The following is a 27583-nucleotide window of genomic DNA, read 5'->3' as shown; positions in this document are numbered from 1 at the left end:
CCATTGTGCACGACAACCGTCCGATTTGGCTCGTACGTTTTCGGATTTTTATTTTTCATTTGTACCATCTTGTCGCCCGGCGCTGGGTCCCGTTTCGACCGCACGTCACTAGAAAACCGGCGTTTCGACTCCATTCGTATCCACACTAACCAGAAGGTGACACCTTGCTCACTCTCACTCTCTGTCTCTCTCTCTTTTCCATCGATGCATTCAATCTTTCTAATCTTGCGAGTTCAGATCCACCGATTGTGTCGCTGCGGCTCGGTTCCACCCTATCGGCGGACGACATCAAGGAAGGGGACGATGTTTACTTCGAGTGTCACGTCCAGGCGAATCCTCCGTGGAGAAAATTACACTGGCTACACGACGTAAGTGTTATTTATGGTCAATTCTTTCTCCTCTCCCCCAGATTGGGATCAGGTCCATCCGGGTGGATCACGGTTTTTCGTTCCGGTGTACATCAGCTCCAAAACGAATATGGTGTGGTGTAAAAGCGTCTCCCTGAAAAGAATTACTCGTTGGTAGTATTGTAGTGTGCCAATTCCGCTGATCGCAAGCATCCGCCCCGGGGATATACACACGGTCGTAAAAGATGTTTCAATTCCATGGAGCACATCCGGTATAACGCAAACCGTAACAAACCGCACACCTTTCGGAAAATACATTCCGAAGCATCAAGCCTTACGAGTCCTGTTGCCCGTCATCAATCAGGAGTGTGTAAATGAGACCGCTAAGCATTTAAAACAACTCCTTTCGGTTTTGAAAGTCCAAACCCGCCCAAAAGCCTCGCCTTCTTCGGGTGAACGTTAACGGTGTGTTTTCTTGCAGGGTGTGATGATAACTCACAATGCCACGGCCCGAGTCATACGATCCAATCAGAGCCTTGTGTTGCAAAAGGTCACCCGCAACTCGTCCGGAAATTACTCGTGTAGTGCCATCAATGCTGAGGGTGAAACGGTCAGCAATCAGCTAGCGCTACGGGTCAAGTGTAAGTATATTACTACTGGGAAGCATCATAAGAAAAGTAAAGAAACTTACTACTAAAACATTTAATTGGTGGTCATTTTAAGCAAAAACTTCTTCTTAGAATGCAATTTCACTTTAGTAGAGAATTCTTTCTTAAGCTTGAGATCGCTCTCTAACTGAGACAACTACAGTGCATGTGACTGGGGGCAAGATATTGTATTAAATTCCGAACCGAATTTAATATTCCAGAATCAATTAAAAGCGATACGGCATTTAATTGTACTGGAACACAAAAATCCTTTCCCGTTCGAATTAGAGCTCCAACAAAGCATTCGTGTGAAGTATTCGTAACCATGGAAACACCGTTGTAAGTCATCGCCGCCTCTACCATCTTACAGATGCACCGGTTTGTGCGACCGACCGGATCATCATTGTCGGTGCATTCCGGAGCGAATCACTGCAAATACCGTGCGAAGTGCATGCCGACCCACCGCCCCGACAGTTCAACTGGAAGTTTAACAATTCCGGCGAAACGCTCAAGATCGGCAAGGAACGGTACGTCAAGAACGGGTCCGTCAGTCTGCTCAACTACATGCCGGTCAGCGATCAGGATTACGGGACGCTTACGTGCTGGGGTCAAAACGAGGTCGGCACGCAGGATTGGCCCTGCTTCTTCCAGGTCGTGCTAGCAGGTAACGTTCTCACGATCCTTCCGTTGTGCTGTTTGCCAACTCCAACAAACTGTTACTTCGTTTGTAAATAAACGAATTTTCACTAATGTTGACACTTTCCCATTGCACTTGTGTGCGTCTTCTGTGCTTTCTTCAACCAGGACTCCCGTCAGCGGTGAAAAACTGCTCGATAAACAATCAAACGCAACATTCGGTGGAGGTGCAGTGTTTGCCCGGGTACGATGGAGGTTTACCGCAAATTTTCATTCTCGAAGTGATTTCCAGCCGGACCGGCCGTGTGCGGTAAGTAGTGGTGGTGCTGTGCTTTCCCCATACCTTCGCTCATTGTCCCACCGGAAGTGTTGCACATTGTGCAGCGAGCACTCCGAGCATTTCGAGGAGATGCAATCGACTGCTGTCTGGCTGTGAGTGTGTTTGAAGTGCAATTCGAACTACTCGGCGACGGCGTGTTTGACAATCAATCCCACCCGATAGTGTCGCGCCTTTCAACGAACCGTCACTTCCGATCTGAATGTTCCTTCCCGTCGGGATACAACACACACACACAAATCACTTCCACTTTCCGTGTAACGTTTCGTGCTGCATCGTGCTTCAGCCCGGGTGGTGTTGCATTACTTGCCAGCTGCCAACAATAGGAAACACTCCATCATTATCTTCCTCGTGCTGCTCCATCCTGCTCCGGTTCCCCGTTCCGTTTCTGTTTGTGTGTGTGTGACTTCCACTCTTTATGTGTTTTTCCTACGCGGAAATCACGTTCAACCGACAAATGTTCAAAGGGAAGGAAACCTTACACCCATTCTAGCACATTGTGATGCGGTGTGAGAAATTGCAAATACCTATGCGGTGAAATGAAAAAGTCCGTGAAACCCAAAAGATGCTGCAACACCAAACAAGCTCTTCAAAAACAGTCAACCATATGCCGTGCAGGCGGTGACAATGCGAATGATTGTTCCGTGAAACAAACTGCAGCTTTCGCTACACTCGAAGCTTGTTCCAAAGAAGGCAATCATTTCTTGTTGGCCGTTTACACAGGTTTCATAGGAAAGCTCTAGATTTTAAAATTAATGTTAAACCTTTACGACCGTTCCAATCAAACGAACCGATCAGGAAAAAAAGTCCTCAATTCCAGTTTTCCAGTAATCCCACAATCAACAGTCATTAGTCGCTTATTCCACGGATTCAAAGAAAGGATCAAAAGGAATCCCGGAAAATCAGTTTATAGTCGTGTAGTAACAAGGGCGCATTATTTAATAATTGATTTATGCCATCCCTTTCGAAAGCTTTATCAAACAAACAAAAAATGTCAATCATTTCAATCATCACTTCTGGTAACAAAGTGAAAAACTAACTCCCGCTGTCCATCACCAACACAATGCACGACAAAATTGACCCACCCGCAACCCATCGTTCAATCCCTCTTCAACACCATTATTACGGCTAGAATAGATAATGTCGAAATCGTGACTGGAGATAAACATCCGCTGCACAATAAACTGCACAATCGGCACCGTTGACAAACTGTTACACGATGCCACCGATTTGCTGCCAAAGTGTTAGTTCCGACCGGCGCACATCGATTGCACTCGATAATCGTTCCGAGTATCATTAAACCAACCAGCGTGCGCGAGCCCTCGACACCACCTGTCAACTGATACATCCGGCCGGGGCGGGATGAATGTCTACCTTTTCCGGTTCTACCCTGCTCTCATTTCTCCCATTGGTTCTAACCCCCTCCTATGCAGGTACAACGTTACCAACCCGGACGAACCGTACTTTCTGGTGGAATCGCTCGAGAACCTGATTCATTACGGCGGTGCGTATGACGACATCGGCGACGACAACCCACTGAAAGCCATCATTTACGCCGTCAATCAGAAGGGCCGCAGCCAGGGAATAGTGGTAAAGGACTTTTACCTTGAGAGTAGCGTTGAAAACCGCGCCGGTAAGTACCCACATCCGTCCTGCCCCATCCCTCTCCCCCATCAGAAGATGATTTTTCTCGCCACACGTGACTCATGGCCCTTTTACCTGCCCTCTTTCCTTTCGCCCTTTTTTTCACACTCTCACGGCAGTGCTAACGAGCAACTCGCTCGATAGTATCTCTCCGATCCTTTTCGGTGTGCTGCTGACGCTGCTGGTGCTCTGTTTCGTTATCTTCGTCCGAGTGTACTACATCAAAGCGACTGCCACCAGCACCACCATCACGAACGTTAGTAATGACTTAGTTAGTAATTCAAAGCAAGGCAACAACAAACAGGATAGCCTGGCGAAGGTAAGTACACCAAAATTCGCACCGGATACATTACATTGTGCCGTTGTTGCACAACGGTTTGTCAGAATTTTTCGGGCACCGGTTTGAATCTCTCACAGCTCGCGGAGTAATGGCACAGGCCGGGCATGGTTGTGTTCAAAAGAACACCGGCGGAGGCTGTCTGTACGAAGAGCTAAGGTTTGCTTCAATGTGATCGAACGTTACCGACAAACGGTTGAAAAGTTAGCAGAACATTAAGTTGTGCGTTCTTGAAGGAAAATGAGAGATTTTTTTACTGGAACTTCAATTCATTACTTCACCATTTTCAAAAGAAAAGCTTGCTTGCGACAGAAGACAAACTAGCTTCAAAATGTCCAAAATCAGAAGCCCCAGAACGTTTCAATCCAGTTGGGCTCAGCCCAACAACAAACATCACCCACCTGCTCGTTTTCCGTTACGCTGCACAGCGCTCACAAACAATAGGATCTCGTATGTAAAACATCAAACAGTGATTTCACGATACATTTTTTTTCCTGCCGAGCATCAGCAATGGCACGGAAACTGGAAACTGTCGGTTTGCCTCGCCCGTGCAGATTCCTTCTTACGGGAAGCCTCACACCTTTGCGGGGCGCGCTAAATTCGTGTGATTGTGTCATTTCCTATCTTGTTTTTCCCATCTTCGAACCAGCCCATATCGTAATGGCCGTGTGTGTGTGCGAGTATGAAAGAAGTCGGAATAACATGAAACCCGATCCAAACAAAGGAAAACCCTGACTGATTGTGTTGCTACCTGCCTGGGTATATACACCATCGGGAGGCATGTAATATGACTGCTTCCAAAGCTACTACTTTACGTGTTTGTCCTTTATCAAGCCGTGTACTCCTCAAGAAATCGTCTTTCATTGGGTGTTGTCACACGGCAGACAGCGGTAACTGATTTCTTTTCTCGATGGGGGAAACCTCGGGGCACGGGTGGCAGAGGGAAAACCCATCACAACAACGGAATCAAATACATGCGTCAACGTTCGATACGATGCGATGGATGGCTAGATATCTAGCCGAAGCGTATCTTCCAATCATTACCGCTGAGTAATGTACTGTGAGATGCATGATTGAAACGAAAGCGCTGACTTCAAATGTCGATTTCAACCATTCAACAATTCAAGCTACTGTTTTGGAAGATGATGATTAAGAAATCACTGTTGTTTAAGGATTTCTATTTTGAAGGAAGCGGTTTTTTGAGAGATAAAAACTCGTGCGATCGTTGTACAAAGATTTTTTTCTGAAATTAATAGATGTGTGATAGGTAATTAAGACTCATTTTGCATAGATGCTTTGTTCTATCAACCTTCTGAAATACCATCTAACAGGAAAATATTGAAGAAAATATGCATTTTACAAATATGTAATACTTTATCAAATTATACCACACCACTTACGGTCAAGCACCCAATAATTCACCCTTTTTCTAAGCACGCCATCACCCTGTCCCTTTACAAAACTTACCACACCTCTTCTAGCCACATGGATGCCTAACACGACTTTATTGGATGGATTGTCTGATGCCATTCTCATTACATGACAAATCCTCCCGAACTTCGAGAGCCTTGTAAAGTAGTAAGAACATGTATGTCATATCATAGAGCTGTTCATTTTACTGGCTCTTTCATTATCCTTACACACTTATACAAACGTGGAAAACGTATTTGGGGCTTTTTCTTCTAGATTACGGCTAAAAGGCCTGGCTAGTGCTAGGTTGAAGAGCTGAGAGTTAAGCCCAGCCAAAGAGCTCAGAGCTGATGTTCAATGTTAAATTTCTCGTTCTCCAATAGTATACAAGCTACACCCCATAAAAAGAAGGACAAGTTAATCCTGAAGTATAAGTGACAAGATCCTCTAGTCATAGTTAGTAAGTTAGTATCTAATGAACTCTTTATCCCTCCAATATCACACCAGAGAACAACGGTTACGATAAAAGAGATAGAGTTGTCTTACGAGCGCTGGAGCATTTTTAGTACCTAATCGCTAATGAATATTCGCCTTAAAGCACCTGCCAACCAACTTGCCGTTATTATTTGCCATCTCATCCACATTTAAAACTTAACCTTTCAATTAATGTAACATTTAAATTGCTCACGAAGAGGCGCCGTGAACCGTGAATGTTTGCTAAACGTTCAATCTAAAGTAACGATCAAAACGATAAAACGCCCATCCGCCATCGCGAATAATGAACACACCCGCCGTCCTACCTTCCACCTCTGTTTCTTGCTCAACTTCCCTCGCTTTTACAGCACAACACACGGTGCGGTATGTTTTTTCACAAAACTACCAGCTGCTGCTGCTGCTGGTGCTGCCTCGAGTCTCGTCGTTAACTGCACTAGCTCGAGATAATGCACTTACCCTGAATGGCAATCGGAGCGGGGGAAGGGGGGCGCGAATCGTTTTCCATTATTGCACCTTTCCGGATCAACGGATCATTCATTCGCTGCACCACATTGCATATTGTGTTGCCCTTTTTCGAAACAAAACAGCAACAACGTGGGCAGAAAAACAACGACGGCCATGCTTACTTCCCGACTAACCTAAGCTGTTTAATGTGGGGAAATTGTGGGGAGAGGCAGAGGTAGGTAGAATTTTTCCCTCAATCGACGCTCCCTTCCCCCCCCCCCCTACCCCAACTGGAACCAAGAACAACACCAACGATCGAGAATTAGTGATGGTGTTTTCACGTGTTTTTCCCTTTCCCCGGACGTAACGCAGAGCGTTCGCCGACGAGTTTGTAACGAACCGTTAGAGCAGTTCGTTCTTAATTGGATGAGAAACAATTTTTCATCTTTCTACACACATATACACACACAATACACCACCGGCGGGTACGGGTGCCGTTACTTCACTGCTGTTCTGCAGCTGCAACCGAAGTCTAGGACTTTCGCTAACCAACCACCGAGACGGGGCGCGTGGGGTGGTAAACTTTCTCGAACCCTTTTCGGAGGTGTGCCTGGAGGGAACCCCTGCTACACTTCCCTATTTCAATCAAGCAATCCCGCTTACGTGGTGAGCGAAAATCCTGACGAAAACGCCGGGCGTCGTTGCTGCATTATCCGGACGTCGGAACAATCCGCCCCACTCCTCCAAGGTGTTGGGGTGAAAATTAGATTAAATGCAATTAAAATCCGCCGTCAAAGCGTTCGTCGCGCGGTGCGCTCGTAATTTAGCCATTTCGGCATTGTTTCGCTAGCCATTAGCACCAGCAGGCAGTATCGTGGGGAAAACGGGAAAAAGCTAGTAAAAGCTAGTCTTCCTATCACTTTCACACGCCGGGCTGTCTTTAACAGCTTTTTTCCTACACGCGCCGTTCTGGTGGGTGCGCTGTTTTCTTCGTCGTAAATTTTGTGCTTTTTTTGAAAACAAAAAAAAAGTTCCCCCGTTGTTGCTGCCCTTATCCACCGATTCCATAGTTTCTGTGCTCGGTTTCCAGTCGGCAGATTATGGTTTGTGCTGAAATGTTTCGTTCCACCACCAACCGTTTGTGCTCGTTTATGCAGGACCGGCAATCGTAACAGCGCCGAAAACAACAAACCGGAAGGACTTGCTGCTGAGCGGCACTAACTGCCTTTCGCGAATCGTGCTCCAGCCAAACAAGAGTGGAGTAGAAGAAAAAAAACACGGCTCACCCCCACACAAACACACACAGCGAGAACCATCTCAAAATTGCTCCACATTACCATTCCCCCACACACAAACACACGGTGGGTGAAGAAAATGGTTGTGTCGCACTGAATGTTGAAATGTGCGAAATAAAGAAAAACGTCCGCTTTGCTGCGTCTTGTTCCGGGCGTAATTAAATCTTCGTTTTTCACGTTTTCCTGCCAGACCCGAGGGGCAACTCTGGTTACGCGCAAAACGTCCACGGCCACAAAGTCTCGCGAGGCGGCAGAGAAAGCGAAGGTACGGACAAGAACAGCGGCAGAACAAATTTCTTCTGTCCCGACAGCTCGGGAATGAAAAATGCTACGCCCAACAACCGACTGACCGGACTTCAGTTCGAATGTTTTATTTCTGTTTTATTATACGCTTGAAGGACATGTTCACCGGGGATCTATTATTGCACACTGATAATCAGAACAGAATCGTACGGACGGACGGCCGCGTGCGCGAAGGTGGAAATGGAAGGAAAAAGAGAGAAACACGAAAAAAAAATCGCTCCAAAGCCCGAGGGTTGCTTTACGGTCACCACATTTTTGCCACCACCACCAGAACCGCGTACCCCGACGCGAAAACCATTTTGTATTAGGACGTTAATTCACGCTTCCAAACCCCCCCCCCCCCCCCCCCATCCCGCCCAGTGCGCCCACTCACCCATCCCATTATAATTGAATGATGTTTCGTTCATTAAACAATAGAAAGTACATCTTGTGCTCGCAGTGATCTTCACTGCGACTGGAGTCGGAGCGACAAACTCGGGCAGCCCGGCGCACCTTGTCACCTAGCGGGCATGAAAGCAAGCGAACAAAAAAAAACTAAGCACAACACAGCAAGATGTCAAAACTTCTTGACTTCTTGGTCGGATGAGAGCTTTAAAACAAGCGCAAAATTGCAATTTAAATTGTGAACCGCCACCATTCGGGAAAGACACCGAGTGAGACATAATGAGAATGAAATTGATTTTTTCTTCGCACTTAAAGACCCGCACACACATACACACACCCGCGAAAAACACATCGTTCTAATTGGTAGGAAAGCAATTTTGGTTTATGACTCGCCCCGGAAAAAGACGCGGGTGCCAGAACATTAAACTGCTGTAGTGCGATGTTGCAAAGCAATTGAAATATTTTTTTTTATTTTTACAACAGTGTCATAAAATTAGGAGGAAAAATAACAACTCCAATTTTACTTAAGATACAATCAACTCAAGTGAAATGTAATTGCGTTTCGTCCTTCTTGTCTCTGACTTTACAGAGAGGCGAATAAGGTCTCAGAGACTCAAAGCTTCTGCAAAAATAAAAGAAATAAAAAAGCTCTGAGTTTATTAGTACCTGGATAGTCTATGCTACCCAAGAAGTTTAGGTATCAATAGAATCAACTCACACCATCTTCATGAAGAGAGTACATTTGTTATATACATTTACATATTGTAAGAGAGTAAAGTCACTTATGCTTTTTTATCACAAATAACTTAAGACTCAACCTCAATCGTACTGGTCATTTTGAACAATTCATTCTAAATCCCTGCCATATCTAGAACATTGGATTAACGAAAGCAAAATACCGAAACATCCTCTTCAAGGCAGCTTGTAAGTGTTTTGCAAAATAGATACTAATCATTTTATTATTGCATGATTGCAGAACAGAAATTTGGCATTAAAATTTTCACCATCTTTCTTTCGATTGCGAACTTTTTGGTGGATTGTACAAAGCCCTTGAAGAACAAGATCTCTAGCGGTTGCCCACTCCGCGCTTAGGTTAACCAGCATCTGAACTTAACTAACTCCCCGCTCGAACTCACCTCTCCAACGGGTTAAAATCGTAACGAACAACCTACGTAAGAAATTCGAAGTTTGTTTCTAAGCATTAGACTCGACTTTGATAGGCTTATACTATATACTCTAGTAATCGTATAGTCCGAATCATCTTCTTCTTCTTCTTTGGCCTAACGACCCCTTATTAAGGTCATACCTGCCATTTCTGGCTTACTTGATTGATTAATACCCACGAAGTTGGATAGTCAGTCCTCACTATGAGGGAACGGTCCAGATGGGATTTGAACCCCGGTCCTGCGGTATGGAGCACAGCACCGTTGTCACCTACACTATCGATAGTTAAAACCCTACACAACAAGTACACTCCATCAGATGGAACTCTCCATAACGCTTCAAGAACTGCTTGTCAAAATTACTACTACGTGGAAAAAGCCTCTTTATTTGAAAATATATGGGAAGATAAGAACTAATGAAGAAACATTCTTCTTAATAACTTCAGGCCACATATTTTCAATCATTTTAATTTTAAAAAATCAAACAACTTCTATATCATAATCGCTAATCCGATTCTCATAAAAGAAAATTTATTAAACAAATTTACCCGGTTTACGAATAAAATATTCTACACATTATATAGAATAAACAGACAGTAATTGCAGGAAGTGGATATTTAATAGTATAAATCAAACAAACCTTTGTTTTTGCTACCGAATGGAATTCACTCGAAACCTCATACAACTGAGTGGATTGAATCGCCATCAGTCGTGCGCTATGAATTATCCATTTTTCAATTTCTCACAGCAAAGCGCTGTTCTTTCACGCTTCCTAAATCTGTGTAAAGAGAAAACTTCGCACAATAAGATTAATTAGCCGATTGTTTGGCCTTGGTAATCGTGGTAGAAAACCGATTACAATACTTTCACCGATCTTTAGTTTCTCTTTAGAGCTTTCTTGCTATTGCCCTTTCCCACTCCTTACTATTGTTACTTGCACTATTTAAACCGTGATTTTTCTGCTTTCTCCCTCTCTCTCTTTACTAAATGGAATCCTTTGTGCTGGTTGAATTGCATAATATTTCATCGACACCGGTCCAACTAACCGCGGTTCGCCGATGGAAACAGAAGTCAGCCAAACAAAGCCCTCGCTGGCAGCAGGGCAATACGGGCGGTAGTGGAGGTGGGTACGGCGGAACCGGAACCGGATGTGGACTGATCGTCGATGGGCGATCGCGGGATGAAAAGCTGGGCGCACCGGACGGCATGGAGGACGAGCGGGACCCAGACGTGATACCCGCGCAGTTTGGTAAGGCTCAATTAAAACAAATTTATTTCAATCAAGCTGCGGAACGGTTTCGACGCGCTCGCGTTGCCTTTCGGTGGGTTTTCTTACCATTTTCCCTTCCTTCTTTTCTTTTTCGCGACTTTCGTTGTGTACGTTGCAGCAGTGTCGAACGATCCGGAGAGTGTTAGCTTCAACTCCTCCAAGTGGCCAAACGGGAACTTTGTAAGTATGGCGTGAGAAGAAAAAAGTGTTTGTTCTCTTCCCAAAGAGCAATTGATTTTTCACTCAAAGCGGCAGTTTCGAAAAGTTTTCCGGCTCAAAGTTGGACACAAAATATCTTCAAAATTTGACTTTAAGTGATGTTCTGTGCAATTAAACGTTTCTCAACATTCACTACACGCTTCACATATTCAAACCCATATTCATAAAACGCATTAAACATTTTACCCATTAACCTCCGACACTGCTTGATATTCTAGACCAATCCTAATGATCATTATTCGCATCATTTATCCCTCCTTGAATATTAGTTATTTGACTACCACCTCCCCGCCCATACGACTCATAGCCGTCGTACGAAACCAATTTCAAAGCTCTCAGCTCGGCTACGCGCCATCCTTCCATGCTGTCTTCGGTCGTGTTGCACCAATCAGCAACCGAACCATCGAACAATAAACCACCACCGTGTAGCAGGTTTCCTGTTACATGACGAGAATTTTAAAGCTTCTAAATCACAATATTTTCGCACGACACCCAGCGCCCGGATAGGCACCGGTGTATTGTTCCGGCGTACTGACGCCGGCACTAACTTGCTGACAGACCGATAAAAGTGTCTTGCTGAGTGCTTTGCATGCCGTCTCGATTTCACGTATTAATAATACATTGCTGAAATTCGTTTTCTTCGCCACATCCGGCCCCATCGAGCGCAGACAATCGAACCGGGCCTCCAATATTTCTTTCCTGCCCCTTTTGTCCGGCGATCGTGTCGAACGACGTGTTCGAACCATTTCAAGCAGCGCCCAATGGCTGCCAACCTTTCCACCGGCAGGGGCAATGTTCGTGTACGTATCGATGCTGTACATGGTAAGATTGTCCACAACAAACAACAACAGCAGAACAGCATCGTCGATAACAACGTAAGCCCACCGAACACGGCATGCCGACGAGATGAGGTGGAAAGGAAAGCCCCCCCCGGGAAGGCTTCTTCCTGTTGTTGTCGTACTGTTCCGTACGAGCGTCGTTCGACGACGAACGAACCTAGGAAAGCGTGCCGGTTCGGTTGTGGTTGTTTGGTAGATCCGTGAAAAAACAACTGTAAACACCACCGGAGGAGTTCTTCAATTGCCCAAATCATCTAGAAACCAACACTACCCAAGCAAACCCTCATCAACGCCGGGCCCATGTTCTGCTTATGCCTTTTTACGGCCAAATAATCGTGTCAAAATGGTTCCCACAGAACTGAACCAGTCCGAAATAGCAGCAACGGTTGCTCATTTGGGGGTTGTTATCTTTTTTGTGTGGGTACCTCTTCCGGTTCGTATGGCCACCCTCGAGGGTAAAAGACGGATGGTGTCACTGGGTGTCAATTATCGTTTCATGTTCTCGACTTTCCTTGCCCGGACAGTACTCTTTTTTTTCTTTCCTTTCATTTCTTAATGCCTCTTGTTAACAACTTGTTGTTAGGAAAGGATGCTGTTGCTTATAGGAAAAAGGCGCTTTTTTTGTTCTGTATTTCTTGATTCCTATCTCATTGCAATATTGTTTTCCTGTTTTGTGCGAGCATTGATTGAAGATGTCAGCGAGGGCTTTGGGTTGGTTGGTGGTTGGAGCACCACAATCGAATGCTCATGGTTTTTCCCTGATGCAGAAGTCCTGGAACATTCTATTTTATTTTTTCTCTAGAATTTGGACGATCTAAAAAGGCGTTACGCACTGAATCGTCTAGTGTCATTATCGTGACATGATCGACCCACCGAAGCGTGGTAGGCAGGTAATCATTGTTATGGCTCCTCCATCATCCTTCTATCCTTCGTCCTGTTTTTAAATAACTAAAGACCATATAAAGCTTATTTGACTGAGATGACCTCTTCTAGTACCAGGATCACTAAGCCAATCTCCCTAGCGCAAGTTCGTTGATGGAAGCAAATTTGCTGGAGGATGAACATCTAATCAGCGATGTCTTACTTTTCTGGAATATTCTATGGTCTTCTTATTTGGCATTACAACCTTGATATGTCATTTCTGATCATATTCAGCCCTGCATAAGATGAGGCGGTCTGGATGGGATTTGATCCCCGATCCGGCCCTTTGAAGACGCCTCGCCCTTCGGACCCCCCCCCCCCCCCCCCCTTGTTTCTATACAAAGTAGCCGCAAAAGCAGATGTAATGTTGAATATTGCTGTATCATTATTTTAAAAATATGTTTCATTACCATTCCCTCTCGATCATAACACTAATTGAACCATCGCAACTACACTGCTTTCGAAGACAGCGCAAACATCAGTGGATGGAAAATTCCCCCGAGTGCACTAGTCATACACACCCTCCCCACAGCTGGCCATCATGTTTACCATCTCGCGATGTTATTGTCGTAACAGAAAATTAATTACCAGATCAAAAATCAATTAAATAATCGTACCCACTTCTGTTCGCTCTCTCTCTCTCTCTTCGCAGTATGACAGATACCCGAACCATGACATACGACCATCGGAGCTGCTGATACCGTCCGCGGCCGGGACACTAGGTCCAACGACGAATCAATTACACCCGAATGTTAATCAAGCGGGTGATAGTATTAAATTAGGTCCATACTACACGTCCGGCGGTCTATTGACGGGTGCCGGGGCCACCGCGGGAGTGCCGGGTGCAATGGGCAGCACGGCCGGCACCCCACTCGGACCATCTTACCTCAGCCCGGCCGGGTCCCATCCGCTCGATAGCGGCGGTTTGGACGGTGTTGGCGGTGGTTCGCTAATGTACGGCGGGCCGACCGGTGCGGGTGGTGCGGGCGTTACTGGCCAAACACTGGTCGGTGGCAGCCATCATCAATCAAGCCTGCTGCCGAACGGTAGCGCCGGCACCGGAGTTAATCCTAACGATTATGACATCAATGTACATACCATCAAAAATATGCTAATGACGACACGCGTGCCCGAGAGCTGCGTTTAGTTCGGTACCGCAATCGAAACCACCCGCGAGCAAGACGAACGCAAGACAGTGGCTCGTACACCTGATTGTCTCAAGCATTGGATGTCAGAGAGATGGTGGTTAGTTGCGGTAGGCTAACGATGATGATGATGTTGGTGACGCAGTTTGAGCTTCCAGGAGAGCATTGTTTTGATACGCTACCTTCGGCTAGACATCCTCGTTACTCGTCACCAGCAGCTCAAGGTGTACACGGTTAGAAAGGTGTTTCTGGTTAAATTTGTACGAAGCAATCATATTATTGGGGGAGGGAAGTGAACGCAACATGTTTCTAGTTTATTTCAACAACAACAAAAAACCAGCGTGACTGATTAACTTCCCTTTGAAAGTGAAAGAGAGAATAAATAGTTCAATTAATTGTTCTGTTTACTATGCGTGTTATTCTACTATCGGTTATCGTAACTCATATTCACTGTATCAACACCAATTTGTACGGCTAGCGAGCACATTATTAACCTTTCGAACTGTTTGTAAAGCATCCATTATTTCATCATTAGGATTTTAGGTAAAGGAATGTGTTTGGTACTGTTGTATCCACGTGCTAGGTTCTTGGAGGGTAGAATAAAAATAGCGAGCAGAACGTTCTAACATTGAGAAGATTGGCCCGACGGTATCGATATGCTAATTAGACTTCAATTTTGTTTTTTCTTGCAAAAAGTTCAAACACTAATTAAATCAAATTTATCTTTAAATTTGCACAAAGGAAAATCAAAAAGAAACTTGAAAACGGAACAAACTTCAGTCTGTTTGTTTTACTTCAAGCCATCCACCACTATGGCATGCCAGATAACTAATTGGTTCCGCAAGCATTCCGCAATGGCAAAGCACGATATAGCATGCCAAATGGAAAACTTATACGTTTTTTTTTATAATCCTTCACACAATCGAAACAAAAAGAAACATGTCACAGGTTCATTAACTGCAACCGAAACTGGGCACGTAGCGTTTGTTGTTCTGCGTCGCAGCACTGATGTGAGACGATCCAGTATCAAAGTTCAGTCGGAAGTATTGTTGTCAACTGTTTTAAGTACCCGTCCTCACAAACTTGAACACAAAAACACATCAAAAACATCAGCAACAAGAAACAGTGTGTGTGTATGGAGCGTGTAGTTTGAAGTTTTTAATTAGCAAGAAGAACAAAAATGGCGAGCAAGATGTGCTCGGCACTGCGGAACATGAAGGAATACACACCATTATCCAATATTTGGACAGCAAAAAAGTGAGACTCATAAACTGTGTTTATACCTCATGGCATTGTTGAGTTGTTTTTTTATTTCCTCTTTTACTTTAAAGACACGAAAAGAGTTATGTTTGCATTGGGAAAGCTCTTAGCGAGATGCTTGGCGCACACCGTGTGGGGAAGATCAGTTAGCAAACGAATGCGAAGGAAAGCGAGAAAACCAAACTAAAAATTTGATGTTAACGTAAGTGTAATAGAGTACATGGAACACATTGGCTAGGTAATCTGTTTTAACTAGAACGACGGCAAACGAGGATTTCCGATGGAGGCGCATGGTCGCTCACGCCGATAAGTTTCCAATAGGTAGTCCAATTGAATGATGTCCACGGTGTGATGGTGATCACACTAAATGCCTCAACCGAACAGTTTCCGACACTAAAATTTCCCCGTTATTTGTGTACCCTCTCGCAGAAAAAAAAACCACAACAGTTGTGTGCCAATTCTTAGTACCGTATCACAGTCCCCCAACACATATCACGTGCATAATCGAATCGTTTCCTACCTTTAGCACACTTCCTAGAACCATATCGGTAATGTTATCGTTTCATATCCAGTTCGTAGCTAAATCGGTCCTACATATCTCCAGTTTTGAAAATTTTTCAAACGATTTTATTGTCTGGCTCGCCCCCTGAAGTCTGAAGTATTGTTTCAGAGTATATAATAGCGAATGGTTAAATTAAACGAATCTAACTGTACATAGCGATCCACGGTTTTGCAACCCGTCAAACCAAACCCCTCTGTAAGCTTCCTACCAGTGGGAAGAGTCGTGTAAATAGGTGCGTAGTTAAGCGGTAAGCAAAACTTTACATGGTGTTTTAAAACGATGCAAACGTATGCTACACATACTCGTCATAATGGCAGACAGTTAGCAACTACACTGCAAGGTTTTATAAAACACACACACACACACACACACACACACACACACACAAACATATCTGTTTTCTCCTCGATTTTACTTTCCCGTGCTGATGCCAGCGGAAGAATCAGACCAGAGCTGTACATATTTTACTCGAAAAATGGGAAAACATACCAACACATCTAATAATTTAGTATGTACGAAAGCAAATGTTTAGAACCGCATCAGTGGCATGTGTACAACCGGCAGTTTGTAAAATGTGCCCCATCAAGTGGAAATTTGTTCTTATTACTAACAGAAGACAAAAAAAAACAGAAAAACAAACCAAAACAAAATCGTTAGTGTAAAGCATTCGCTCGTACACAGTTGGTGTATGGAGGCAAAAGAAAAACAGGAAGAATGATAAATCATCCTGAACACATAAAACAATAAGAAAACCCCGATCAGAAAGTGTAATGTTGTTGTACAAAAGAAGAAACTGAATAAAAAAATAAGGAAAAAGCAAAGAAAAAAAACACAGAACAAAACATCTGATCTGGATGGAAGAATGGTGTAAAACATAGCAGAGATAGTTGAAAACACAAAACCGAAAAAAAAATAAACATCCAAAGAGGGGTTGGAGCTAATTAAAAAAACAAGCAACCATTTTGAAGCTGTAGCTGTGTGTGATTTGTGACTCCCTTTTTTCTATCCATCTTCTCTGGTCGCTACGGAAAACCCACCAAATTCTCGCATCTCCTCCATTACAACAATACCTGGGAATTTGTGTGCAATTTGTTAGCAACAAAATGTTAATTCGAAATCAAACGAGCAGAAATGCTCCGGTCCGAGCGTCACAATTTAACGCTCGTCCAAGCGTAAGATACCATCATGTGGCGAAACGATCCGATACTTTACACTAATCGTTCGAAAATACCCATCACCCGAAGCCCTGGCGAATGATGAATAATAGCTGCGGTGGAACAATTTTCTCATGTTGAGTTGGACAAACTGACCAACCAACCGCCACCACCGCCACCGACGACTGACAGTGCCGTGACTACATTTTACTGCAAACATGGTAGGAAAAAGTTTTTCCCGCTTTTGCAGCCGGGTGTTGTTTCTTTACCATTTGAATTTTTGCCTGTACCGAGTACCTCACACCAGAAGCCACGGAACGGAGCGATAGAGCTAGTGTGCTCTTCTTACTTTTGCACATGTATTTAATTATTACAGCCCACAAAACTGGCCGTGATGAGGCGATGCATACGTTCTCGGAAAAGGGGGGGGGGCTGACTGGGTTTTGCAATTATGCATGTTTGCGTGCGGTTCTGTTTGTTTGAAGACCGTTACTTTACATGTTTGATTGTGGTCGGTAGTGGATGTCGGTTGAAGCTCCCGGCTTCATTGTACGAGCTTGCGCGCGTTTGCTCCCTGTTAAATGTGTATCCAAATACTCAAATGTAATATAAGCTAGGAATTTTAGTAGATTTACAGTGGATAGTGATCGTGATAGTTAATCTTTTAATTGGTTTAGATGAATTTAAAATGCAAATGATTTTGGATGTTTGTATACCAGTTTTCAAGAATCTTCTAAATGGTCTGTGCATCCTTGTTGAGTAAATGCCTGAAGCACAGAAATAATGTACGCCATCAAAGAAAAAAGTTTTGAAGTACTGTTAACGCTTATTACTTACTTACTTATCCAGCGCTACTAAAGGTGTCTTGGCCTACCGCAACAATTCTCGATATTCTGCCAATCTCTGTTTGGGCCTACCACGCCTCCTCTGTCCGTTTGGACGGCCTGAAAGGACTTTACGTGCTAGGTCGTACGATGTCATTCTCATGACATGACCAGCCATTTTTTAATCAATCAATTCCTAACTCAAGGAAAGAAAATATAATTTACAAATAAGTATACAAATGCTAGTTTTTTATAAACTTGAGCCGAAGAATAGTTTCCAATTCTAATTCTACTAATTCTGTAAGTATATCTGACTGACTGAGAGACTGTTTTTGTCGAAAGAGACTCTGCCCGTGAGGCTCATATTGCAAAGTCTTTAATATTCCTATCTAAATACATAAATCTTTCTCTTCTCTCTTCTTGGCTTAACGACCTCTCAAGGCCATGCCTGCCATTTCTGGTTTACTAGAGGTAATGATGAATGGTTTACTAAACTGGGGCGGCCAGGTGGCCGAGGCGACAGCGGCGTCGGTCTTCACACGGCAGGGCCGGGGTTCAAATCCCATCCAGACCGCCTCCCCGTACGTAAGGCTGACTACTTTACTACGATGAAAATTAAGTCACAGAAAGCCAGAAATGGCAGGCCGAGACCTCTCGAGGTTGTAATGCCAAGGAAGAAGAAGAGAGACTTACTGATACCACGTAGTTGGATAGTCAGTCCTCACTATGAGGGAACGGGTCCATGTGAGATTTGAACCTCGGCTTGTCGTCACCCCCACCTCCGTGCCACCCTCTATCTAACATCGCGATATCTAAATAACGATATCAAATTGACATGTTCCATCCTTCCCACGATCAGGGCGATCTGAGATAGATAGCAGATCAGAGATAGTAGTTAAAAATTATCTTGATCTCGAATTTAATTCCTTTTTTTATATATGTTTGTCACAGAACGATTTACGTCACGTGTAGTGTGTGTGTGTGTGTGTGTGTGTGTGTGTGTGTGTGTGTAGGACATTTATATTGCTACATTGATTGCCTACACTTCTTTCACTATAATGTGTTGGTTATTCTTGAGCACCCCTGATGAGACTGCTTGCTTCGCAGGATATTACTGCCAACATTTTCACTTAACCTAAGTGTCAGTACGACTTTTACCCCGAAAAGTTTGAAGCCCCCCCCCCCCCCCCAACGGATTTAGACAAACGTATTTGTAAATGCATATATCATTTAAACCTCGCCGGTTAGCTGATAAATGAATGGATGGATGTAGATGTATTGCAGAAAGATGCATGACTAATTATACTCGCATGCTGCAAATGTTCAGCGTCAAAATGTGTTCCTTAATGTACGTTAATCTACCATCAATCAATCATCATCAACACTGATTACTTCTACACATTTTTCTAGTGCATTATGCGAAACAGGATGTGCTAGAAATCAGTGGTAGTAATTATGATAGCTATATAAAGATCCATAGAAGCGGTACTACTCCCGGGAACAACTGTTGAGTACAGTTCCATGAAATAGTAACTTTTCATTTCCATTTACAACATACCAAATTATTCCTATAACCGATCACTCACTTCACAGGCTTAACCTAATTAAATTAAATTTGTATTGCTAAAGTTTGTAGCCTGAAAAGGCAGCAGAACCCACATTTCGGATGCATACAGAGAAAACTCAATTACTCAACGTTTTGTTTTAAGGCAGTGATGCGTTTAGACGTAATGCTACCAGCAGCCATCTATTTTGGTTGAAATACATCTGGTTCGTTCGCTCCTTTAGCCAATTCCACTACCTCATTTTTCTCCTCTTCTAACAGTGTTATTTTAACACGCATGTTTATATCAAGTCCAGGCGTGCATGTTTATCGTGCAAGAGATGTCATAAAGAGTAAAAAGGATAAAGTTCTCGAAAGTCTCTCTGCCAACAAACCAAAACGTAACAACAAAAAAAAGCGTTAGCCTCCCATCAATTTCATTGATATGAACAAAGCTCGTTGTAATTTCTAATTTCACTTCATTTTTTCTTTGCTGGCGCAATCCGTCCGTTTGCACAATCTCTCATGGGCACGTATTTTACACGCGTTGCATAAATTAAGCCACTAAAGGTGCTATATAGTAAATAGAAGAAGGGGTAGAAAAAACAAATGCGTTTCCTAAATACGTACGCACATCTTTGCACGCATCGGATTGTGTTCTGTGTGTGTGTGTGTGTGAATTTGAATCCAGAAATGGTTAAAGCACTGTAGATCATTAATAAGGAAAATGCATTCTAAATGCATTTCGCTCTGCAACTGTTGATCGTCGGGTTGATTCTGGCTCCAAACTACCGAAGGATCTACTTCGTAACGGCATGGATGGCTTCGGCCAGATATGCCACATTCTTGGAAGTGACACCGGCCATCGAAATACGTCCATCCTTCGTCAGGTAGACGCTGAACTCTTTCGATAAACGTTCGCACTGCTGCTGGTTCATGCCCGTGAAGCAGAACATGCCAATCTGGTCGGTAATGTGAGACCAGTTGCGCGATGAACCGAGCTCCTTCAGGTTGTTGCGCAGCGTCGAACGCACGGAGATGATACGATCTGCCATCAGCTTCACATCGCCAAGCCACTCCTGGCGCAGTTGCTTGTCGCCAAGGATTTCGGCCACCAGACGCGCACCATGAATCGGTGGGTTCGAGTACATCGGGCGAATAAGAATCTTGATCTGCGACATCGTACGATCCGCCTCATCCTTGCTATCAGTGATCAATGAAAATGCTCCCGCCCGTTCACCGTACAGACCCATGTTCTTGGCGAAGCTCTGGGCCAACGCAATCTGGTGTCCGTCACGCAGGAATGCACGCACTGCCAGCGCATCCTTGTCGACGTCACCGCTGGCAAAGCCTTGGTAAGCCATGTCGAAGAATGGGAACAGATTGCGCTTTTTGATGACGGTCGACATTTCGGCCCACTGTTCCGGCTTTGGATCGACGCCAGTGGGGTTGTGTGCACAGGCATGCAGTAATACTATGGATTTTTCCGGAATTTTCTATAAATGAAATGAGAAAAAAGCGATTGTTAAATGTTGGTTAAATAAAGACAAAACAACGTTCCTGAACACTGTAGCTCTAAAAAAGCATCTCGCATCACCATCACCCCATCGCATTAGTCAACAAAAGGGGTGCAAACAACTCCAAGCAAAACAACATCCCGTCTCGCGAGGCCTCAACAATACGCTCCAGATCAAGTCCAACTGATAGTGCGCCGTACTCTGACGTAGTGCCATGTGCTATTTAAGCCTATTTGCTTCGTAATGCCACTTCACTCACAAGCGATGGCGATAGTATTGACTTTCGTCATTAAACGACGTCGCGCGCCCGGTTCACCCCACTTACCGAAAGATCTTCCAGCGCTCCAGCAAAATCGAACCCACAGGTCGACGGGTCGTAATAGCGGTACGACTTTACGTTCAGTCCCGAATGCCGGAAAATTGGTCCATGATTACCCCACGACGGTGTCGGCAGATAGATGTCCTTCGGGCCGGGGAAGAAGCTGGACAGGAAAGCACCACCGATACGCAGTGCACCGGTTCCACTGATGCCCTGCACCGTCGCATTCAGTCCATTTGCCACGTGCTCACTCGACTCGCCCAAGGCAAGCAGGATGCTGTGTTTGCAGAATTCGGCCGTACCACCGATCGGTGAATATTCGTGATCGAGCTGCTTCTCTGCCAGACGTTTCTCGGCCTTTTTCACGCTCGGCAGTACGAATGGTTTGCCGCTGTCGTCGCGGTACGCACCGACGCCCAGGTTGATCTTTTTCGGGTTCGTATCGCGCTTGTACGCTTCCGTTACACCGAGAATAACGTCCGGCGGGCCCATCTGTACACCGCTCCACCAGGAGCTGGAAAAGCGCAATAAAAAAAATAAACGAATCAGTTATCAAAAAAACTAGTAAAATTAAGCTAGTAGTCCATTTTATAGATGTCCATAGGTGTTTGATCCTCGTGTTAGGGCAGTGAAACAAACATGAATCTGTTGAACATATTTGCTTAAAGCATTATCAACTGTTGCATCTGCAAGATAACATAATATCTCTTGTTCACACCTTTTGATAGCGTAAAAAAGGGTTAACAAACCGTTTAGCAACGTCATTCGAATTATTTCAGATAATAGATTAGCATACCGCAAATAACTAACTGTGGGACAATTTGCAAAAGAGTTAAAGCCATGTTGTGTAATCGGCACTAATCTGCAGTGTGCAAAATAAGAGTTACAGTACGTTAAGATCCCATTCCAGCAAAATATTGCTACCATTTGTGCGAGGTTTCGTATTCACCGGGTTATTTTTAGAGTTCGCAGTTCTTTAAACATCCACTAGCAATCTTGACCGCACTCCGGCCGTTAGGTAATCGTTGAACCATAAATACCACTCATCAACGTCATCAAGAGTGCGTTCGGCCTAGAGGGGGGTTTTCTAAAACGATCACGTTTCCGTCAACTGACCGTCGTGACCTTGCCAATTCAGCCGAAGGTCACTAATGCGGCTAGTGACCCTGCATCAGCAAAGCTAATGCCCCCAACGGCGCCCGCTAGATACACGGATATGGGTACCGGCGATAACAGGTATGCTTACCTGGCTCGTACTGCAGCCAGCTGACCTTGGGCTGGCAGAACATTTCGCAACAAAACAGCTGAGCTGCGCTGGAGCGCTTTCGAGCAGGCCATCTTTCACCGCTTTCACCGAGACAAGGGACGCAGAGCTGGAAAAAACTGGAAAACAAAAGCTAACAGTGAAGCGGCGCACGGCTGAGCGATTAACCTATCTGTGCGTATCTACCGACCGACAATCTCGGGCCGCTTGCTTGAAGCTTCCTACTAGCTTTTCTACTCACCGATAATGCGAATCGTTATCAGAGCGTTATCAAAACACGCACCACCTTTGACAAAGTTGGAAAGAGACGTCAGCCCAGACGTCAACATTACCCTGGTGGCCATGTTGGGAAATCGATTGACAGTTGCTGACTGCATTTAAGTTGCACAATTAAATTGTATATTTTTCCATGTGATTGACGGGTGATTTTTAATACTTGAATTATTATTAAAAAAATTCCTTTTTTTCTGATTAAAACCAAATAAATGAATTATAAAAAATAAAATAACCGTTCGCGTGTGCTGCTTGTGATCCAACCTTGCAAAAACGTCAATTTTGATTTTGACAGCACAGTTCATGCAGGCTAGGCGCGCGTCTTGCTCTGGAGAAAATGTGAACCGCCGTCGGTGTTGTTTCAACGCAATTATGAATTTAAAAAAATTATTAACTGGAGTAATTTCGTTCCTGGATCTTTCCATTCAATCCAAAAAATCATTCTTGACTCCGTATAATCGCCGTTAAAACATCCGTTTACAAAGCTATGCAATGCACAACAATAACAACAGCAACAAGAATTTGCCATGAGGAACACAAAAGCGTTTGAATTCAATGGAACCGCAGGTTTCCGCGAAATTAGAACAAAGGACAGCGAATCGTATTTTGGCAGTCGGATGGCGCATCGGTGCCGGAGTGTGTTTAGCGGCGGTTCAGCAGTTCTAAAGTGTGGCTTTCAAAATGGTTGAACGTTTGCTGCCGACCGAAATTAGTGAAGCAAAATATACCAGATTTCAAAAGCAGTACATGGCGCTGGCAACCAGATTCGCTAACCTGGACGCTGCCATTCCGGAGTGCCGTGTGTTTCGATACAAACGGCAAAGTGGCAACTACGCGGAACTGAAAATCATGTGCAAAAGGATGCAAGATTTGCAGCGATCGTTCATGGAATGGGCGTACCATTCGGCCGAGCGCAGTTTGAAGCGGAAGTATCAACAGTACGGCTTCCGTTGGCGGAAATACACTTCCTACGCGGACTTGTTCCTGAAATGGGCTCGCTACCTGATCGCTTACGATTCAGCTACCTACTATCCAGTTGGTTACATCTTTTTCCGGTTCGTTGTTGCCAGGGGACATACGGCCGTAACCATTCACGGTTTGCACGTGGAGGAACAGTATAGAAACCATGGTTTGGGCACACATCTGATTAAGACGCTCGAAATTCTTGCCCATCGATTGGGAGTGGAGATCCTGATTGTAGGAGTGGCTCGGCGTGATACAGCTCTGAAACGGTTCCTTCGCAGGCAAGGGTTTGTAGCAGACAAGAGCGAAATGTCGGTCAATGCGGAATATGAAACACTAGTAGCGCCTACCATGTGCTACAAGATCATGGCAGCACTTCGCGAATCTGCGATGTCGCTCAAGTAACTACCGGCCTAAGCCAATCGTTAGGACCACTGTGTAAAATAATACTAAAGTTTAAAACATTCACTTATCTCTATCACATATGTAAGCTGTATCTGCAACATAGTACGCAGCAAAAGGATATGACAAGGAAGTTTACAACATAATCTTTCTCTTTACGAAAAAGGTATGGATCAAATATTGAGGCCTTAAAAAGAATTCGAACGATAGCTGAACTTGTAAGACACGATCGTTGAATACGCTTGTCAATACTGTAAATAAGATTGTGTACTCATTTAAATGCATTTATGAATGGTACTAATGGATATGAAATAATATAGAAACTCGTCAGCGTTGATTCTTTTTCATTTAAGGTAATGCTAGCTCTTCAAAAGTGATTATATATTTGAGGAGGCGTTTTTCACACTTTTTGGATCCTTAATCCATAAACAGTGTGCATATGGGAATTTTCAAATTGCGGTGTTTTTGAATATGTAGTGAGGCTCATCTAACATACATGAATCATAAGTTAAATATACGATATCCAATTTCTTTTTTTCTTCACATTTATTACCATAACGAGGTACCCCCCTTTTCGTATAGTGTAACCGGCTCAGAGCTCTGCTTGCTTGACATGTAACGAGCATTAAGAAACTTTCTTGATGTTGCTGCCGCACTGCCAGCTGTCAAACCGCTTTCGCCAGCAATAATAAACGTCATTTTGCAAATGTTTTGTTTTGAAAACGAGAATATTATTTGCCGCGCAGCGTTTGTGAAAATACTTTTTATGCATACAATCGCGTAAACTTGAAGATCTACAATGGTAAATATACTGCTCTGCCGTGTGTATTGGGTAAAGAAAGCTTTAATAATGTATGTTTTCTTGTAATTTTTGTTTTAGCTACCGCTCTCTTTACTCAAAACAGCGCAGAGTCATCCTATGGTAAGACTGCTTTCCAATAACATTAGTTTTAATGAATCAGCGATGTTAAAAATACCTGAAACTATGCCTTTAAGTGTGGTCCTCATTAGGTCCTGTAATCTTCTATTAGTATAAGGCTGCTAGTTCTTTTTATTCCCGTCGTGCTATGTAGGCATCATTCCTCGAATAGCACGAACCCATGGCTGAATGTTTACTTGTTTAATGGCCGGCCGGCTGTGCTTGTTATTGCTCTTGAAGATCTGACTATATATGCCTACCTTAGCTATAGCTGCCATTCGCGGTGGTAACTTTAAAAATGGCTCACAAAGCTATATGCGTGCATTAAAATCTCGAGCGGTGGTGTAGGTCCGCCATTTCCGGCTTCCTTAGCTTGATTTAACCTCTAGCTAGATAGAGTAAGTCCTCAGTGCGGGGAGATGATCCACGTGGAAGTTAATAGCCGATTCTGGCTTGCGAGGGAGCATCAGCACAGAAATACCGTAGAAGAAATGATTCCGCTTCCTGTACGATCGCAAATGAGATTGCATTGAAAGTCACGACGGGTTGAGTGGTGACTTTTGTGTTGGTGGACGTTTATCGCCACACATTTATTGGGCGGTACAGTGGTCGAGACGGCAACGGCTTCGGTTTTACACAGGTTGCAGAGTCTAAAATTTAAGCAAAAGTTTTATAGATCCATGCCAGCATTCAAAAACCTTTCATTTTTCTGCGGATTATAAATTTAATTATACCATTAAGCGTAGTAGAACTTTATAGTATTGTTTCCTCCAGTTATGCGACTTCAGGTACGATTTTGAGATTGATTCTTGTTCTTCTATTTGTTGGCTTCCTTTGCTGTGACGATCAGTCCTGCATACAATGACACGATCTAGATGAAATTTAATTCTCATATCCTTTTTTTTAGCAACCTGCGCCGCCACAAATACACAACCGTTCCTTTACTAAATTGTAAAATGTTACTAAAAACAAGAACAAACACAGGCATTATCCAGAAAAGAACATATTAAGTCATTAAGTCTTATAATGTGGTATTGTAATAGATGATGTAGAATAATAATTAGTCTTTTTTTTGTAACTGAACGAAGAATGCTTCATTTATTAGTCATTCGATCCATAGCTTTTTTTAAACAACTTTTTCCTATTTCTCATTTAATTTTCTGGTGCAAAAGCTGTATATGGCAGGACTGGGTAGCTTTATTTGAAATAAAGTCAAGGAAATCATACATTAAGGTCAAGATATTTCGATGATTAGAAGCAGAAAAAGAAATTTACTATAATTTTCGATGTTAACTGTTTACCTGTTTGAATTTTACCATCCAATATCATTAGGATTACTAAAGTGTAAAACATCTAGGTCAACATGAATGTCGGCACAGAATTGTCATTTGAAAACTTATTAAGAACCATGCAACACAGAATCATGAAAGATTTTTCCATTTTTTTCTTCTATATATCAAAATTTTTATGACACTTTCCGTTGTTTGTGTCACACCTCCTTCTGGGCACATAATTATTAACTTTATAATTTATTATCGAATCTTATGGTAACATTTGCATCAGCGCCGCGCTTGTTTCTTTCGCTTTTTTATCATTATAATTGTCTCTTGATGGCTTCAAACTTTGCATATTTTTAATGCTGTTGCTCGAACGAACGGAACACACATTTTCATTTATGCTGACAATAATAAAAACTGCCAGCGCGGTGTGACGCATCCTATCGACGGCCGTTCGCGGAAGGAAGATCTCCATTAGGAGCGCTCTTTTCATGCACACCGATCGGTTGTCAATCTGACTCATAAAGATACTAAATTATTCGCTTCATTTCGTTTGTTTCCTTTTTTTCGTAATCTTTCTCGTCGGCCGGCGGTGTATCGGCGTGCATCCTGACCGCAGTTGGTGGAGCTAAAAAATGGCGAAACATACAACGGACACCTGGTGAGCTGTGACACCTGGATGAACATTAATCTGCGGGAGGTCATCTGCACTTCTAAGGTAAGCATTTCAGCAAAGCTGTTCGGCGAACGGCGTCTCATCCTCTGTCCGTCCACTCCGCAGGATGGTGATAAGTTTTGGCGTATGCCCGAATGCTACATCCGGGGCAGCACGATCAAGTATCTCCGCATCCCGGATGAGGTAATTGACATGGTGAAGGAGGACATGCAGTCGAAGTCGCGCAGCCGGGCCGAGATGAACAAGGGTGGAAGGAACCAGAACCAGGGTCGGGGTGGCGGTGGTGGTGCTGGCGGAGGTGGTGGTGGGGGTGGTGGCGGCGGCGGCGGTGGGCGGAACAATATGAACGCCAACAATCGGAACACTTTCGGTGGCAATCGCGGTGGAAACCGGGCCGGACTGGGGAACCCGAACCGAAACGCACAGAACAAGAAATAAAAGGCTGACACCGCGCGGAACTGGTGGTTTAGTGGTAAAGATTGCTTCTTTTCTATTATGTTTTGGGATAATTTGCTAAAGTTTCTCGCGACGCACACATTCGGTGCTATTCGGTGGTCGGTAGGTGGATGTGTGTAGGAGGCCAGTAGCAAATTAAAGTTACCCTCGAATCGATCGGTTCGATCGGAAATATGGAAATGTGCAGGAGAAGAGGATGAAACCAAGCAAATGCCCATTTTCTGTACGACTAAAATTCATCGCGCGAACCCGCCTTATTTGGCCACCGTCACCAAACAGCGGGTGTTGATTTTGAACGCATGGCAGGATTGCAGGGGAGTAACATTTGTAAAAATGGA

At 44.0% G+C, this 27583-nt stretch overlaps 4 protein-coding genes across 9 annotated transcripts in view; 3 read left to right on the top strand and 1 right to left on the bottom strand.

The window, feature by feature from the left end:
• The window catches only part of LOC118511577 (CD166 antigen-like), a 186478-nt gene extending 170461 nt beyond the window's left edge, over window positions 1-16017 (top strand). For 3 of the 5 annotated variants that reach the window (XM_036054824.1, XM_036054825.1, XM_036054826.1), the window contains 9 exons: window positions 238-368; window positions 829-988; window positions 1365-1658; window positions 1799-1940; window positions 3401-3600; window positions 3731-3930; window positions 10511-10691; window positions 10831-10892; window positions 13344-16017. In XM_036054824.1, the coding sequence (XP_035910717.1) occupies window positions 238-368; window positions 829-988; window positions 1365-1658; window positions 1799-1940; window positions 3401-3600; window positions 3731-3930; window positions 10511-10691; window positions 10831-10892; window positions 13344-13838 (1865 nt within the window). In that variant the 3' untranslated portion in view covers window positions 13839-16017. The remainder of the gene's footprint in view (window positions 1-237; window positions 369-828; window positions 989-1364; window positions 1659-1798; window positions 1941-3400; window positions 3601-3730; window positions 3931-10510; window positions 10692-10830; window positions 10893-13343) is intronic. The other 2 variants (XM_036054827.1, XM_036054828.1) reach the window with 2 other exon arrangements.
• A 3316-nt stretch (window positions 16018-19333) lies between these two features.
• LOC118511576 (aspartate aminotransferase, mitochondrial) lies at window positions 19334-22634 on the bottom strand. 2 transcript variants are annotated; one of them, XM_036054823.1, is made up of 4 exons: window positions 22521-22634; window positions 22262-22398; window positions 21022-21529; window positions 19334-20675 (listed from the first exon to the last, which is right to left on the bottom strand). In XM_036054823.1, the coding sequence occupies exons 2-4, from the start codon at window positions 22351-22353 to the stop codon at window positions 19980-19982; spliced, it is 1296 nt and encodes a 431-aa protein (XP_035910716.1). In that variant the 5' UTR covers window positions 22354-22398; window positions 22521-22634; the 3' UTR covers window positions 19334-19979. The 2 variants fall into 2 exon arrangements, with proteins under 2 accessions (XP_035910716.1, XP_035910714.1); XM_036054821.1 differs by having other exon boundaries at window positions 22470-22588.
• Window positions 22635-23233: 599 nt separating this feature from the next.
• Window positions 23234-23920, top strand: LOC118510012 (N-alpha-acetyltransferase 40-like). The gene has a single exon (XM_036051398.1). The coding sequence runs from the start codon at window positions 23234-23236 to the stop codon at window positions 23918-23920; it is 687 nt and encodes a 228-aa protein (XP_035907291.1).
• Window positions 23921-24569: 649 nt separating this feature from the next.
• LOC118514599 (U6 snRNA-associated Sm-like protein LSm4) lies at window positions 24570-27266 on the top strand. The gene is made up of 4 exons (XM_036061596.1): window positions 24570-24719; window positions 24798-24839; window positions 26733-26831; window positions 26895-27266. Exons 1-4 carry the CDS (start codon window positions 24717-24719, stop codon window positions 27225-27227), a joined length of 477 nt encoding a protein of 158 aa, XP_035917489.1. The 5' UTR covers window positions 24570-24716; the 3' UTR covers window positions 27228-27266.
• Window positions 27267-27583: the final 317 nt, after the last annotated feature.

The sequence above is a fragment of the Anopheles stephensi genome, chromosome 3 (genome assembly GCF_013141755.1).
Source record: "Anopheles stephensi strain Indian chromosome 3, UCI_ANSTEP_V1.0, whole genome shotgun sequence".
Classification (NCBI taxonomy): Eukaryota; Metazoa; Arthropoda; class Insecta; order Diptera; family Culicidae; genus Anopheles; species Anopheles stephensi.
Note: the sequence above shows the minus strand (reverse complement) of the source record. Positions and strands in the feature narration are given on the sequence as shown.